A 14,467-nucleotide genomic window follows, 5' to 3' on the forward strand; every position below is an offset into this window, starting at 1 on the left:
CAAGCGACCAAAAGTTGGCTCGAGCGTGAAAATTGAGCATCCAGTACTTTTACAGACTTTGCAGACCGCTCGAGCGACAAAAACTTTACTCGAGTGAACTGCCATGTTTTTAGAAATTTGGCTAAAGTGTTCCAAAGTGCATTTTTGCACCTTCATTGCATATAAGGCATTTCTAGGCCATGATTAAGCCATAATAATGAGGATAAGAGTTAGATACACACGCTAAGAAAAAAGAATGATAAGTTAAACACCTTTGGGATGTGTGTTCAGTGTGTATCTGTCACGTGTTTGTATAGGTCACATGTTATCGCCACCTGATCAGTCTGTTCTGTCCGAGTGCTCTGTTATACTATTGGAGCTATCTGTGAGTAACAACTCTGTAAAGTTATGTTTGATTATAAGTATTTTCTAACTGAAATGATATGATCTGTTTTATGAAATGCTATTTTGTGAACCATGAATGAATATCCAATTTTCTGTAACGTAATGTGGCATCCTTAGTTTATGTGGTATTTGCCCAGGGGTAACAATATCGAGGTCTAAGTTCACGTGGCCCTCGCCTGGAGTTAATAATACCATGGTGAGGCTAGCCTAGAAAAATCTCTCACAAATCGATGATAATACCCAGCTAACCCCAAGAAACTACGGATCTTAGAAGCATTCTTAGGTTGTTCTCAATCTTGCACTGCCTCCATCTTGGATGAATCTACAGTCACCCCTTCTCTGGATACTATGTGGCCTAAGAACTTAACTTCTTTCAACCAGAATTCACACTTCCCAAACTTAGCATACAGTTTGTAGACCCTAAGTAACTCAAGTACTACCTGCAAGTATTCATCGTGCTCCTCCTCAGAGGGTGAGTAAATCAAGATGTCATCCACAAAGACGACCACAAAATGGTCTAAGAACTTACGGAAGATTGATTCATCGAATCCATAAACATAGCCAGTGCATTGGTTAGCCCAAAGAGCATCACTAAAAACTCATAATGGTCGTACCGCGTATGGAATGCAATCTTCGGGATGTCCTCCTCCCTCACTCTCAACTGGTGATAACCTGATATCAAATCTATCTTAAAGAAGTAACAAGACCCTTTTAACTGATCAAACAAATCATCTATATGAGGCATTGGGTACTTGTTCTTAATAGTTACCCGGTTCAACTTCTGGTAATCAATACAAAGTCGCAACGTACCATATTTCTTTTTGGCAAAAAGAGTCGGTGTTCCCCAAAGTGAAGTACTAGGGCAGATAAAATCCTTATCTAAGGGTGTAATTTTGGCCCGGCTTGGCCCATCTAGGTTTCGGTCGGGCCGGGACCATGTCAGGCCTTGCGGGCTCTCGTTAAAAGATTGGGTCGGCCCAGCCCATGGGCCAGAAAACTATGGCTAGAGGTATTCGGGCTTTAGACAGGCTAATGGGCCAGGCTGGGCCTCGGGCTTGGACTTGGGCTTTGGGGGGGCCTAAACAATTGTTTTTAATTTTTTTTATTTTTTCCACCAAAATTTTATTATTTTCTATTAAAAATAACACTGGGCATCGGATGGGCCAGGCAGGCCGGGCCTCGAGCTGGGCTTTTAGGCGGGCCAATGGATCGGGCCGGGCTTCAAAACGATGGCCCAAGCCATGGCCCAAGGCCTCGGACCGGGTTTGGGCCCGGGCCTTAACGGGTTAGGCCCACATCGGGCCGTGGGCGGGCTTCGGGTCGCCCGCAGGCCACGGGCCAAAATTACACCCCTACTCTTATCTAACAATTCCTGAAGTTGAATCTTCAACTCGGTAGGTGCAAATCTATATGGTACCATAGAAATCAGTGTCATGCTAGGCACCAAGTCGATAGAGAACTCGAACTCTCGATGAGGTGGTAAACTGGTAAGATCCTCTGAAAAAACATCCGGGTATTTACAAAATATCTTTGGCAACTCAACTCGAACTTCATCACACTCAGTACTCAAGAAGTTAGCAAGAAGGCAACTAAGCTCACTCCGTCCACGCGAATCATACACCGTTGATAAGACTCTATCAACTCGGTCCCCTAAGAAATAAAAGCAATCATCGCTCAAAGTACATACAGTAACCCTCTGACGGTAGCAATCTATAACAGCCCGATATGATGACAACCAATCCATACCCAGTATAATGTCAAAATTAAACATATCAATCAACACAAATGCAAAAGGAAGTCGGCGACCGACAACCTCTATGTCATAACCCCTACACCCCTGCTTCAAAACAACCTCACCACTAATAGGTGATTCTATACAGATAGGAGATGCTAACTGAGCCAACTCTAACCCCAAAATTGATGCAAATGCAGATGATATAAATGAATGGATGCACCTGTATCAATCAACACATTAGCAATTGAATTGCAAAATAAGAAGGTACCTTTCACTACCGAAGGCACTGGTACTAAATCTGGAGTGGTAACAGCATACACACGCCTTGAAGGTCTCTGCTCAACCTACTCACCCCTCGAAGCATAAGCCTGATGCACTAATTGAGCTGAAGAGGCTCCCTGATTGGCCCTTAAGGTTTATGTTGAATGTGCCGGTTGGTGGCTCTGTGTCTGTCTCGAACCAAACGCACCGAGTGTGCCACCCAACTAAGGGCAAAATCTCTTCATATGCCCCGCTTGCCCACACTAATAACAAGTGAGCAATTGCCCTCTCTCCTGACTCTAGCTCTGAAAACGAACTGAAGCCGATGTAGACAGTTACCCTTCTCCTCTCTGCAAGCAAGCTGGAGACTTGTGGCCTAACTGGCCACACTTGTGACAAGTGAAATCTCCCTAACCACCTCTCCTAGAACCCGAACTAGGCACTGGAAAAGTGGACCTCGACTGAGCTCCCTTGGACTGCTGTGGGGTAGGACTCATATGCCTCTTGTTATCCCTTTAAACATCCTGACTCCTCCTAAAGCCCTTCATCCTCTCTTCCTCCATCTACATCATGGTCTCAAGGTGAGCCGCCGACTCTATAAGTTGCTCATAATCTCTAATCATCGAACCAACTACCTTGAAAAGGAGCCATGTCCTTAACCTCTTCTCAAATTCCAAGCAACGACGCTCCTCTGTCGTCACCAATTTTGGTGCAAACCTAGAGAGGCTAGTAAAGGCTGCCTCAAACTCGGCCACCAATGTGTTCAACTGCTTGCGCTGAGAAAATTGATCCCTCAACTTCTTCCTAACTGTGAGAGGCAAAAACTTGTCCTGGAAGGTGTTGACAAAGGCCTCCCAAGTCACCTCAATGCGCCCACACAGATACTTCCACCACTAACCCGCATCTCCCTTCAGTTGGAAGGATGCCAGGCTCACTTTTAGCCCGTCGTCTTCGATGCTAAGCATCTCAAATGTCTTCACTATCTGTTCTAGCTACTCATCTGCTTTCAGTGGCTCCTTGGGATCACCCATAAACTCATCCGGATTTAACCGAAAAAACTCTCGCTTCATAAAAGATGGCCCTACCTCAGCTACTTGGGCTTGGACTTGATTCTCAGCACTGAGAATGTCCATGGATTCCCTCAAAGCTCCGGCCATTTTGCGCGCTAAGGCGCCCTTGGCTTGTTGACTAACTGGTTCGGCTACATTGGCCTGACCAACCCCTTCTTTCTGTGCCGGAATATCATCCGGTATAGACACCTCATGCCTTCTAGGCCTACCACGCCTACCACCACCACATCCACGTCCTGACATCCGAATGAAGGTAACAGAAAGGATTAGCACATTTACAAATATGCCGAAGCTAACTCACTCGCGTCATAATGCGGTAGACAACAGTAATTCACTCCACATAAACATATAGTCACATCAACACATACGAATTTCATTCCCGGATGATGATTGTCCTGTGGCATTGCCAAAGTTCCAATTAGAAACGATAGTGATCAAGTGCCTTTCTAATAGGACTCCTAGAAACCCATAGACTCGACCAACATTCTAGAAATTAAATTCCATACTTATATAATCACATAAACATGTTATCACATAACATTACAAACATAAAAACATCTTTGTCAAGCGAAACAAACCCATTGTGGTACTAACCACTTCTCACGTACCCGAAGTATTCAAACTCGGTACGCTCTGATACTAAGTTGTAACGCCCCCAAAATAATTACAATAATTCATTTGCAAATGACCAATAGAAGATGACACAAACAAAGTAATAAACTTTGATTAATCAGAGTTAATTTACAAAAGTGACACATACAATGTATACACATCATAATCATATTCAATGATAACGGCTAAGAGATTAGTTTCAATTCGCCTAATCTTCATGCAATTTCTACCACAATCATGGCTATCCTTTACCGACAGATATTTCTAAACGGATATACAATCTTTACAACAGATAAATTATCCAACTTTCCATAGGTACGAGGTAATACATATCTAACTCCACGGTTTATATAAACATCCATTCAATTTCATATTTCTAATACCATTTCCATATTTATACAAAATAATTATTCGTGACATTTTAGGGCAAAACTCCATTTTTCCTAACTTCATCCCAAACACCGAAATTAACCATTTTAACACAACACAAGCTCATATTTACTCTTATAACCATTTCCAATGCATTCATTCAAAACCCATCTTTTAATTTTAAACCAAAACCCTAGGTTTGTTCAAAATCACCTCAAATCCCAATATTTCTTACACATCAACAAATAACTAAGCTAAAACTCATAGAATAGTGTAAAAAGGCCCTATCTCGAAGTTAGAAGTCGAGCAAGCAAAGAGGAAGCTTCAAAGATGCTCAAACACAACTCTATTCGGATAGAAATGTAATCCTTGAGATGCTCTACCGTTTTAACAAAGGAAGTAGGGTGCAGAAACCAACGGATCTTGGTGAAAATATAGAGAGAATGTAGGTTTTAGAGAGAGAAGCTCTAGATCTAGGGTTTTGGAGAGCTTTAGAGAGAGGAATAGATAGAAAAGTGATGTAAAAGGTGGTTGTTACAAACTGATATACACAGGCCACTCGAGCGCAAGAGTTGACGCTCGAGCGTCAGACAAAACAAATTATTCCGCTTGAGTACAAGAAGTGACGCTCGAGCGCAGAATACACACATCCAGTAGTTTTACAAACAACAGACCAACGCTCGAGCGCAAGAATAGCCGCTCGAACTAAGCCTGCTCAAGCGCAGAAAGAACCGCTCGCGCATAGAATACACTCTCCCAGTAGTTTTGCAGACCTACAAAAATACTAAGAGTTCACAAAGCACGCTTGAGCGTAAGAAGTGTGGCTCGAGAGGAGGAGCAAAATTCTGAGCAACAAGAGTTTGGAAACTAAGTAACCAACCTGTTCTAAACGTAACCACAACAATCCAAAAGCCAAATTTAAGAAGATACAAGGGAAACAAGATATAAGCAACAATATGAAACCATTAAATCCGAGTCCGGGATACAACAAGGGTCGGGTCAAAATCGAAATTGCTATAACCTATATGGTCGTCGGGACCAACTATGGTCTTATTGACCACCTACTCTGTATGTGGGTCTTATGACCAATCTGATCTGTTAGCTAATGAATGTACCACGTATGACTGTTTATGAAATCTATATAAGCATACGAATCTGAATCTGTTCTGAATCTAGTGGGATATCATTCATAAAGAATAAAGCTTCTGACCCCCAGTAGGGGTGCTGGGGGTCGGCTGTGATTGGCCAGCAAAAATTGTTTTTTTTTTTTTTTTTGTGTGTGTGTTTTCAGCCACCCCCAAGCCGACACGTGGCACTGGGGGTCACTGGGGGTCTAAAGCAAAGTTCCATTCATAAATCCTTTACCTTGTTGTTATTCACTAGGCTCCAACTCACTATATTATTTATGTATATAGATGATCAGGTTCGCGACCAGGCTTAAGTTGTTGCCTGGAGTTTTGTCTTGTCAAGCCAACCAATGTGCCTCCTGAGGAGGTTGCCAAGTGGTTCAAGTGATTAAGTTTTGTACACGTGACATTTGTTTTTATCTTTACTTTTTCTCCTGCTTGGACAAGACTTTTGTTTATTTATATATAAGGGTGACATAAGACAATGATATGTATATATGAAGTCATTATTTATATGTGAATATAAATTCAAATTTTTTGTCTCATATATGTTTGTACGGCTCTATGAACATTGTATTTTGATAATTGTTTCCGTTAGCCCCTTTACTTTGTTTATCTGTTTCAGAGGCCGTCGGTAATCTTAGGATTACTGGTCGATTAAGATACTAAATCTATAGTGGTGAGTTTGAGTCGTGACAATAAACTTGTCGAGCTCAAACGAATTTTAAACAAGGCAAACTCAAACTATTCATGAAGAATTCGATACATTTACATACTTACATCTAACTAAAGAAGATGATGCAATAGCCTATTGCATTGGCTTCCCTTGGTTTAGAATTTATTATTATTATTATTATTTTGGAGGAATCTGGTTACTTCATTTACACATGATTTTATGTCACAGTGGTATATGCTCTCTAACTCTTATAGTGGATATTGCTAGTTTGATCCCCATATGAAACTGTGGGAGTGATCCTCTTTAAAGGTGAGTATGGTTCCGATTTAGTTCAGTTTAGTAATAAATTAAAATTAATTTATTATTTATGGTTTCATTGAATTTGGAACCAAATCAATATATAAAAATTTTAGAATCAATTCAGACCGAACAATTAAACCACGATTCGGTTCGATTTCAAACCACAAATTTTAAAAATATTATTATCATTCACAGTATAATCATAAAATATTATTCACAACCTAATAATTATTTAAGCAATTACTTAAAATTAGTTTTATCACTATACAAAAATATACTTATAATAATATAGAGTTATAATATATATATTTGATACTAAAAAAAAATTAGTATTTACATTCGGTAACAAATTATATATATAATCTAAACGGTTTGATTTGGTTCCAACTAAATTCGTAGCTATAAAATCACGGATCGAATCATGAAGTGCGGTTTGCCTATTTCAAAAATCAAAGTCGAACTGTGCATTGAGAAAACCAAACCATGCAATTTAGTCTAGATTGAACCGATTTATGATTTTTTTGATTTTTATGCTCCACCCTAGTCCTTTGTCCATTTCTCTTAAATGTAAACTATAAGTTTATTTTTTTGAAAGAAAAAAAAAATCGTCATTTTATTTATAAAAGTTTTTAAAAAATTGTACAATATTTGTTGTATATATTGCATACACTGTACAAAAATAAATAAATAACGCATTAACTAATATTTTTTTGGGGTAAAATATGGAATTCCTTCGTACTCAACTTAACGATTCTATAATGAACGTAGAATTTGGTCACAAAATTAAAAACATGATACACTTCCATAGATAATTATATTTTATAATATTTATCAGTCGGATCTATTTTTATTTTATTTTAATTATCAGTCAATATACCTTTTGCATCGTGTTGTATGAAGTATGAACCATTTGTATATTCATAAACTTATTTTCTACTCTTTTTTTTTTTGTTTTTATTTTTTGCATAGATAGCGGGTAATATATTAATAATTAAATTACAACGTAGGTCAACGTCTTTCCATAACTTATAAGTCTACATCTCTCCATAGATTATAACTTAAAACCTCACTTACCTCAACATTTAAATATCCTCTCCACGAATATTGGAGCAATTGCCCAGGGTCAATTTATTCTCTACTCAATTACTGAAATTTTTTACCAAAAATGTGTGAGTCCATATCCATATATTTGAATAAAAAAATTTAATCCTTACTAAGGTTAGGTTTAGCATCTCTTAAAAAAGTCAAAAAGTCACTATCTTATTTAAATCATATCATCTTGTTTAAGTCACATCACCTCTTTACTACATCACTTCAAACCCAACCCATATTTGATAAAAAAATCAAAAAATACACTTATTTAGAACATTCCAAACAACCGTTAAATGCCGAAGTTGTTTTGTGAAATTTAGATGAGCTTCAACAAGGATTGATGATGCTGGGCCGGGTTTGGATTGAATCATGGTACACATCAAGAAGAAGGTTAAAATGGATTGGCCCAACATCACTCTGAACTTAACATTCTCAACTGGCCCAACAAGAAATGAGAGAAAGCCCCCAAATTATTTATTTTTGGGCTGGATTCGCAGATCCGTGTCCCAATGGACCACGATTCTCTACAATAATCGCTCTTGCAATAATTTTTACAATGGTAGTTTAAGAAGTGTTTAAAATGATTGGTTTAAAAATGGTTCGATTCATTTTGACTCAACTTGACAGAAGGTCTAAACACTGATTAGTAGGGGTGAGCAGTAGATATATCGATATGTCAAAATTGATCGGATCGAACTGAATCGATCCGTCGCATTTTGGACGGATGCGTGATGACGAGCGGACGGTTGCGGATTGATTTTCTCCAATCCGCCAATTTGGCGGATGTATGGCGGATTTGAGATTTCTTTGGCTGCAACCGAACCGTCAAACCGCCAAACCGCGAGCACCCCTAGTAATTTATAAGATTTTGTGTTTTTAATTTGTTTAAATATTATGTGTTGTGTTTTCAATTGAAAAAGAATTTAAATATTCTGTTGAAAAAAAGTTATCAACTTGAATATATTTTTTGAATTGAAAAAAATAAACGTATTATTTATCTATATTTTTTGGTTTTTAAATCTAACTCTAAAAATAATGAACAAAAAATATGATATATGCTGGTTGATTTTTGTTTTCAAAAACATATATAGATGTAACAATACAGGACAAACAATCTCAACTACTGCTCTGTTCATGGTTTTGGTGGTTTGAATTGTTATTATATTTTAAGAACCACAGATTGTAATACTTTATGTGGATGAATCATGCTGTGATTGTAATATGTGGATGATGCATGCAGTGATCGTGATATTTTAAAGTTTTAAACTTTCTTTCTTTAGATAAGGCATATGGTGATTGTAATATTTTTTTAAATCATTGACCGTAATACTTTCTTTCTTTTTTTTTTTTTTTTTTTTGAGGAAGTGCACAAGTTGAATTATATTGAAAATTTATAAAATTTTAAACCGCCAAACCGATTCGCATCCATCCACCAAACCGCCAATCCACTCAATCCACATCCGCCGGATTGGCGGATGGATGCAAAATGATTTTTTTCAATCCGTCAATCTGGCGCACGGATGGCGAATTAGAGGTTTCGTGACCGCAACCGACCCGCGCCCACCCTTACCGATTAGAAAGAGAGTCAAACGCCCAAGAACAAGTAGGTAAACTTTCGTAAAAATTTCTCTCTCTAGAAAATGACTATTACTTTTTTTTGGATACATCGGAAAGGAAAAATAAATGCTATTACTGAGATTGCGAACAACAGCTGGAACTTGGTTGCTCGACGGAAGAGGAGGACGCAAGAAGAAAATCAAAAGCACTATACTCTCAAGGGATGAACAAATGGATGATCCTCATCAGGGAAAAGAGGAAAAGGGGATTGATAATCCTGATCAATCTTGTCTTGAGGCTCTAATGGAAGACAACAATCAGGATCAAAATGAAGAGGCCAATTCGGAAAAAATTGATAGAAGCTGATCATTCAAACAAGTACTTTTTAGATCCCGATTTAATGAGAATGGGAACGAGAAGAACTTCGATGGAAAAATGTTTGATTGTGCAATTATTAGGTAAAACCATTGGTTATGAGCTATTCATGAAAAAAATGACGCAAATCAAGGGCTTGCAAGCATATTTTGAAGCTCTTGATATTGGTAACTATTTTTCCATTGTGAAATTTGAGATGATGGAGGACTACACAAGGGTCTTCACAGGTGGACCATGGATTGCAAATTTGCAATGAATCATTATGTTACAGTGAGAAAGCGGCAACAAGACTTCAAATTGATGAGGCTAAGGAAGACGTGAATTATAAATACACTCTTTATTTAAATAACAAATTGCTCTTTGTTATTTTAAAAATTATAAATGTCTCCTTATTAAAAATTTTAATTTAACATAATTGATAGTAAAAATAAAATTTCTAACTATTCTCAGAATCTCTTGCACACTAATTACACTATTTAGCTCTTACACTCTAAAACACCAGTTAACTTCTCAAACTTCAATCTTGTTTTAATATGATCCTTTCATCATGATGTTTAAAATTTGAGTTTAATTGTAATTCTTGTAATTTCCCCCCCCCCCCCTCAAATGTCCCTAAACACATGCTCAAATGATGACAACATTACATTAATAATGTTTTTTTTTAATTTCAATGAATTTTCAAATGTACAAATGTACATCTAGTATCTAAAGACACATGCTCAACTGTTGACAACATTACATCAATATTGATTTTTTTATTTATTTATAAAGTGCAATTAATTTTCAAATATACAAATGTACATCTAGTATTGTCTAAAGATATGGTTAATGTGTATATATATATATATATATATCATTATTAAATTATGATAAGAAATTTAAGGTCTTTGGTTTTGAACCATGAATAATAAATGAAATTTGCAATCTTGTACATAATCTCAAAATTTCATCACATTTTCTTATCTTATCTAAGGCAGCAATGAAATTTACATTAATAAATAAATACGTATAGAACCCATTAACAAAATGCGGTGAGATATAAAATTCCGCATATCAATTTTTTTGTGATTTTTTTTTGCGTGTAGAATCTCTGAGTTATTTTATGATTGTTTGGTACATGCACTCACACTAAACAATGTAATGAAGAAAAATGCTTATAACAAATCTTAAAAATCTTCAACCTTGAACAACTTGATAAATTAAATACTGATTTACATAATTCATAACTCTAACAAGAACCTTAAAAAAGAACAAAGTTGATATAAGAAATAAAGTAAATAGATGAGAGAGTTAGAATCTAAAATGAGTTCATCACAAAACAAAGTGATGTCTACAACTTGAGATCAAGCTGTTCCTCATGCTTGGAAGATGAAGAAGTCGATGGACCGCCATGTACTTGGTATGGTGCTCTAGCAGTGGCCCTGAAAAAAAAAAAAAAAAAAAAAAAAAGAAGCAAAATTTTAGATTATTTGAATACAAATGCATTGAAATTTTGTTTTTTCAAAGCAAATTTAAACTGTTTCTCATTTCATAATTCTTTCATAAACCCCTACCTGTCTTTTCTCTTCTCAAAGAACCGGTGAAGCGATGCCCTTCTTGCTATTGGCACTGGCAGATCTGAAACACAAACCAACAAAAAAAAAAATGATTAATATTCAAGTACTTTTCAGAGATATTTCTTTGTTTTCTTGTAACAAATCTTTAAATGACAAAGCAATTACCGGAATGAGTAGCTTTAGTTTGTGATTGAAGATGGTTTTGAGTAAGCGAGCCTGAGGCTGCAGAAACACCTGACTTGATCTGATTTTCTGTTCCGAGGGCTGGAATAGGATTGGGGGCTGGAACAGGATTGGTTTCGCTGCCAGCGAAAAGCATGAGATCCCCAGCTTTGTCAGCAGGAAAACTATCAAACACGAATACTTTTCCACCATAAAAGATCGTCATTGGGGCGGTTTTAGGCTCGGCTTCCATGGTGTTTGGCTTGCTGATAATAAAAAAATGAAGCAAAGAATTAGTTAGGTTGCTTATATGCTCATAAACAAATACGTGTGCACGAGACTCGTGCTAATGTTTGAATTATAAATTTTAAAAAAAATGATAAGGAAATGAGAAGTATAATTAGTTATGAAAATGATGTGTAAGTCCGAATTCAATTCACATGAATGGTTATGATTGAACTTAATTGTTTATAGGTTCTACACGGATTTTAATCATGAGCCATCCGTATGTCTTTGGCTTGAAATTCAGAGTTAGAAGCAATACCCAAATACTTATACACATTGATTTTGTTATACATAACTAAACAAAATATAATGATTTCCTTTTCAATTTTCTATATGCATTTTTGTTTCATTCTGTAAATCTAAGATCCAAACACAGAAATAAGAGTGTATATTTATGAAAATTAGATTAGATGAGAGCATAGGACTTGAGAAAGGAAACAAACCTGGAAATAGGTTTATTTGGGAGATCAGCATGCTGAGGAAAGAGATCCATAAGTCCATGTTGTGCCCATGACCCGACCGGTTTTTCCACCTTCGGAACCATATTTCTTGTGGTTTCGGGTCTCCCTGAAACATTTCCCAAATCATGAATGCTTAAATTAGATTTCACAAAAACAAGAGAAAGTTCAAAATTTAAAAAAAAAAAAATTATATATATATATATATATAAACTAAAGTGGCAGAAAATAACTAGGATAGTAGACTTTGGCAGAGTTCTCTTTTTTAAAAAAAATATTCTTAAAAAAAACAATTTAGAGGATTAACCAACTTTTTAAATTATTTAAGAAACTAACCTGTTTTTTAAAATCGTATTTTGAAAATATAATTTTAAATTGAAATTGCACTTGAAATCGTATGTTGAAAATATAATTTATGATGATATGGGTTTCACTAAGATATATTATATTTTTAACATGCGATTTCAAGATAAAATTGCATGGTGAAAATATAATTTTAATTTCAAAATCGTATTTTTAAAATACAATTTCAAAAAACAGATTAATTTCCTAATAATTTAAAAAGTTGGTCAATTCTCTAAATTATATATATTTTTTAGAATATTAAAAAAAAAAAAAACTCGACTTTGGCATGAGTTGCTGACAATGATTTACCTCCAAATCATAAAAAAGTTTTTGTACTCACCATTTTGTGGGGACAATTGCCAAAATGGGCGAATCTATTATCAAACATCACCCATCTTGGCTCAGATGGGGAGCTTGTATCTAGTCCAATTTTTATTTTTATTTATTTATTTATTTATTTTTTGGATGGGTCTAGTTTGTGTGTGCCTGTGGTTTGTTAATTTTGAACATCTAAACTGTTTAATTTGTAAAACTTGACAAAAACATTATATATATAAAAAGTTAAATTTATGAGATGTATATAATTACTTGATCATATTGTATTTATCTTTAAAATAAAACAATAAATTTAATTTCAAAAATATATTCGTCTATCTTTTCAAACCATTTAAATCACTAAAAATAAGTTTGAAATAAGCCAATAAAAATAAACCTTCTACTAATTTTTAGACCGGTGACAAGCTTGTTCCTGGCTTAATTATCCAAATATGTTCTCATTTAACATGTCTTTCAACAGCATATAATCGAAACAAAAATAATGAAAATTAAAAAACAAACAACTGTTTTTATTTTCGTATGAAAATAATTTTCAAATTTTGAAAATATGTTTCCTAAAAAGTAGTTTGTTAAAAAAATAAAAATAATTCAGCAAAAGTGTTAATAAAAGTTTAAAAAACAAACACCCATTATTTTTATTTTTGTGAAAACTGGGTTTTTAATGTTTCTTAAAAAGTAAAATTGTTTTCCAAAAAAAATCAAAAACAGTTCACCCCCCCCAAAAAAATCACTGTTTTGTATTTCTTCAAAAAAAAAAAAAAAAAAAAAATAGAAAATGAACTGGAGAACTTTTCATCCGAAAAATACCTTTGGTGTCGATTTTTCCGGCGATTTCAAACCCTAGATCTCCAAGGCTCCTTCTTTCCTTGAGAAACTGACTCAATCGGTTACAAGTCAGCGCAAAATTTGATTTCTCCGGCGACTTGCCGGACCTCCGGTCATCGGAAAACACTTGAGAACTTGCCATTCTAAACTTGTTTTTCACAGAATTGAACGATACGACTATGCAATCGCTGAGTTTTTGATAAGTCAAAAACTTACAACACTTTGAATAGAAATTGGTGTATATGGAAAACAGAGAGGTTTTTCTTCTTCTTCTTCTTCTTCTTCAACACTTTGTTTTGCTTTTTATGTGTGTGTGGTTTTGATTTGTGAGGTGACTTTTTTTATATTATTTTGGTTTGAAAAATATTTGTTGAATTAGAGCACGTGTTTATTGAGTGAGATAAAGTAAAGGAGAAGATATATATTCAAAACAGGAGGTGGGATGGTAGTACAACTTAAGAAAGAGAATTTTAATGTGCATAGCACATGTTTCAATTTTTCAAAGATGCTTTTTTTTTTTAATTTACAATTTTACTAAAATACCCCCTACCGACTTTTGACTAGGTCTGCAACTTGGAGTGTTTTACCAAATCAACTAAAATAAAAAGGACAAATTAAATTTAGTTAAATTATATATATTCTCTTGAGATTTAAAAAATTATAAATTTTTCTTTGAATACTATATTTATATAAGAAATTAGAAGGTAATTTGTTACGAAATATAAATCTCAGGAGACAAATTGTTATGAAAATACAAACATCAAGGGACGGGATGTAATTTTCAAAACCTCAAGGGGTATCTGTAATTTAACTAAAACTCGAAGAAGGTATATGTAATTTGCCCAAATAAAAAGTAGTTTGTTGAAAAGAGTCATTGATGAGAACAGCCAATGAAATTATGTTGCTATGAAATTGAAAAATTATATTGCTATGAAATTGACT

The 14,467-nt window shown here is 35.2% G+C and overlaps 1 protein-coding gene across 1 annotated transcript; it reads right to left on the reverse strand.

Annotated features, from left to right (window-relative positions):
* Positions 1–10,699: 10,699 nt before the first annotated feature.
* On the reverse strand, positions 10,700–14,007 carry LOC114275306 (protein TIFY 10a). The gene is made up of 5 exons (XM_082909735.1): positions 13,508–14,007; positions 12,005–12,128; positions 11,280–11,542; positions 11,112–11,175; positions 10,700–10,979 (listed from the first exon to the last, which is right to left on the reverse strand). Exons 1-5 carry the CDS (start codon positions 13,665–13,667, stop codon positions 10,889–10,891), a joined length of 702 nt encoding a protein of 233 aa, XP_082765861.1. The 5' UTR covers positions 13,668–14,007; the 3' UTR covers positions 10,700–10,888.
* Between the last annotated feature and the right edge of the window lie 460 nt (positions 14,008–14,467).

This window comes from Camellia sinensis, chromosome 15 (assembly GCF_055761805.1).
Source record: "Camellia sinensis isolate YWXY chromosome 15, ASM5576180v1, whole genome shotgun sequence".
NCBI lineage: Eukaryota > Viridiplantae > Streptophyta > Magnoliopsida > Ericales > Theaceae > Camellia > Camellia sinensis.

Bases quoted from the DNA above. Each gene is read 5' to 3' on its own strand.
- LOC114275306 (XM_082909735.1), bottom strand. From the start codon at position 13,667: ATGGCAAGTTCTCAAGTGTTTTCCGATGACCGGAGGTCCGGCAAGTCG. The intron at 11,543-12,004 runs GTTTGTTTCCTT...TTTTATTATCAG, and splicing joins CCAAATAAACCTATTTCCAG to CAAGCCAAACACCATGGAAG. The intron at 11,176-11,279 runs GTAATTGCTTTG...TTTGTGTTTCAG, and splicing joins AACTAAAGCTACTCATTCCG to ATCTGCCAGTGCCAATAGCA.